Here is a 2,635-nt window from a genome sequence, read left to right as displayed (position 1 = left end):
CAAAACTGTTCAATGCGAACCAATTTTTCGGGAAATTGAAGCCTTAAAGAGAATGTAAACTTGGTGATAAAACAGTTTAAGTCTTCTTCTTGGCCCGGCTCTATTATGTATAAGTACGACTTATTTTATTGTAAACATTAGTATAAGGTAATATAACTTTGTTTTTCAATTGGACGTCCTCATCCGTTTATTTGGCACCCTAATTTCTTTCATATTTTTTCAAAAAATGAATTACTATAGATTAGAATGAATAAAAAAAAGAAGTTTAGATGTAACCGTAAAACAGTTTGTATCGAGACCCTGCGGACTTGAAGAAATTTTTTTTGATTTTTGATGCCAAATAAACGGGCGGAAACATTAATTCGGCACCTCTGGACCTGCAACAAGATTTTCATTCCGAGAATGGCCAACAAAATTTTAGAAATATATTTTGAAAAATTTTACTTAGTTTTTTGACTGCAGTACTTTGCATTTAAAAGATTAACATAACGTAAAACAATTCTAAAAATAGTTGCTTATTGTAGCTCATGTACAAAAACGTTTTTGCGAGCGAAAAAAAAACTTATAAAAATTTTTAATTTCAGTCATTTTGGTTTTCGTTTTTAGTAAAACTTATTATGGGATAAGTCATATTATTATGGGATAATCAAACTTATTATGGGATAACTTGGGATCAACTTATCATGGGATGAACTTATATGGGATCAAATTATTATGGGATAGTCATAGTGTTTGACTTAAATACCATGACTATGATGGAGATGATATGATATAGATAACCATGACTATTATGGAAATGATATGATAGAGGTGACCATAACTATGATGGAGATGATAATATATGATGGAGATGACCATGACTATGACGGAAATAATATTTGTTTGTTTCATATCAAATATTTGATAACAAAATTGCGTAAATGACGTCATTTTTTTTCAAAGATGTTTCGAACAAGTTTTTAAACTTACCAGTTTTAAATTTTAAATTCAAAACCTCTTTTTTAAACCTAATTGTAATAACCAGCTAAAAAATTGGACCAAACCAAACTTTAACTTGAGAGTCGCATAGGAACATTGTGGATGTACCTGTGCAAAAAAAACTTTTAAAATTATGTGAAAACGTAAAAAATCTTAAATTTTTGTTACTATTTTATTATAGTTTTTCTCGTTTTGTTATCATTCTCGTTAGAAAATAAAAACATCTGAGTTTTGTTTTAGTTTTCATCTAAGTTAAATTTCAGTTAACAAAAATTGAAAACATTGTTGGTATCTATAGATTCCAATAAAAATACGAGTTTTATTTTTTTATAAAAAAAATAAAGAGGGAAAAAAAAAAATTATTACATTTAAGATATTTAAATATATTTACATACTTCACGTGAAGTAAATCTATTATATATATATATAAATATATATATATATAAATATATATATATATAAATATATATATAAATATATATATATATATAAATATATATATATATAAATATATATATATATAAATATATATATATATATAAATATATATATATATATATATATATATATATATATATATATATATATATATATATAAATATATATATATATATATATATATATATATATATATATATATATATATATATATATATATATATATATATATATATATATATATATATATATATATATATATATATATACACACACACACAGTGAATACAAAATATACTAAATATACTAGGGAATGGGAAAAAACTTATAATCTGTTAAGGTGTAGCCTCCAGTGCTTATTCGACTTATCTAAAGTGTGCATTCTCCATTCCGATTCTAATTTTGCGTAGCGTTCTTTATTTAAAAAAAGCGGCTTTCCACGTCTGTAAAAAAGATATTTATATTAAGTAATAATTTGCATGTAAATACAATTATTTATGTGCTTCTATTAAAAGTATTTATTTGCGTGTTAATAAAATATTAATTTTTATAATCACAGACACAAAAAAACTTTTTTTTTAATAGTATAAATAGAATAAAATCATATTAATAAAACTTGCTTTAAATCTTTATCTTCCTCTCCAAAACTGTCTAAATAAACTGATCCCCAGGGACAAATCCTTTCATCTCTAATAATGAGAGTAAGAGAAGAAGATATCACCAAAAATAAACCCGTCCCATAACCACAGTCTGAAGAATGCTAAAACCGAAAAACAAATTTAAAATATAAATTCATCTCAATAAATATTTCAAGTAGTAGAAATAAAAGATCGAAACGTAATATTTAAATCTAAATGAAAAACTATGTTACTTGGACACACTCGTAAACAGTTTCTTTGTAAATGCAGCACGAACTGCGAAAACATAAAAACTTTCCACAAACTAGACACAAAGTGGGATCCTCTGGTATTTTTTTGCACCTTGCACACTTTTGTTTTCTATATTCTTGAAATAAGCTGTAAAATATTAAAACTATTATTACTAATAATATTTGTTGGTCTTTAAATTTCAATACCAATAAATAATTTGGACAAATTAGTAAGTTATGTTTAAAAGCTTAAAGAAATACCTGTCAAACAAAAGCGGCAATTTAATTAACGAAGGCATTTTCCACTCATTTGCTATAGGCAATATTTTCTAAAGTAACATAATTATACAA

The 2,635-nt window shown here is 24.4% G+C and overlaps 1 protein-coding gene across 1 annotated transcript in view; it reads right to left on the bottom strand.

The window, feature by feature from the left end:
- Positions 1-1,714: 1,714 nt before the first annotated feature.
- LOC100206554 (E3 ubiquitin-protein ligase ubr3) overlaps positions 1,715-2,635 on the bottom strand; it is a 99,078-nt gene continuing 98,157 nt past the window's right edge. The window contains exons 40-43 of the mRNA XM_065809107.1: positions 2,546-2,613; positions 2,288-2,432; positions 2,037-2,176; positions 1,715-1,859 (exon numbers count right to left, since the gene is read on the bottom strand). Of these exons, the coding sequence (XP_065665179.1) occupies positions 1,742-1,859; positions 2,037-2,176; positions 2,288-2,432; positions 2,546-2,613 (471 nt within the window). The 3' untranslated portion in view covers positions 1,715-1,741. The remainder of the gene's footprint in view (positions 1,860-2,036; positions 2,177-2,287; positions 2,433-2,545; positions 2,614-2,635) is intronic.

The sequence above is a fragment of the Hydra vulgaris genome, chromosome 11, assembly GCF_038396675.1.
Source record: "Hydra vulgaris chromosome 11, alternate assembly HydraT2T_AEP".
In the NCBI taxonomy this organism is placed as follows: Eukaryota; Metazoa; Cnidaria; class Hydrozoa; order Anthoathecata; family Hydridae; genus Hydra; species Hydra vulgaris.
Note: the sequence above shows the minus strand (reverse complement) of the source record. Positions and strands in the feature narration are given on the sequence as shown.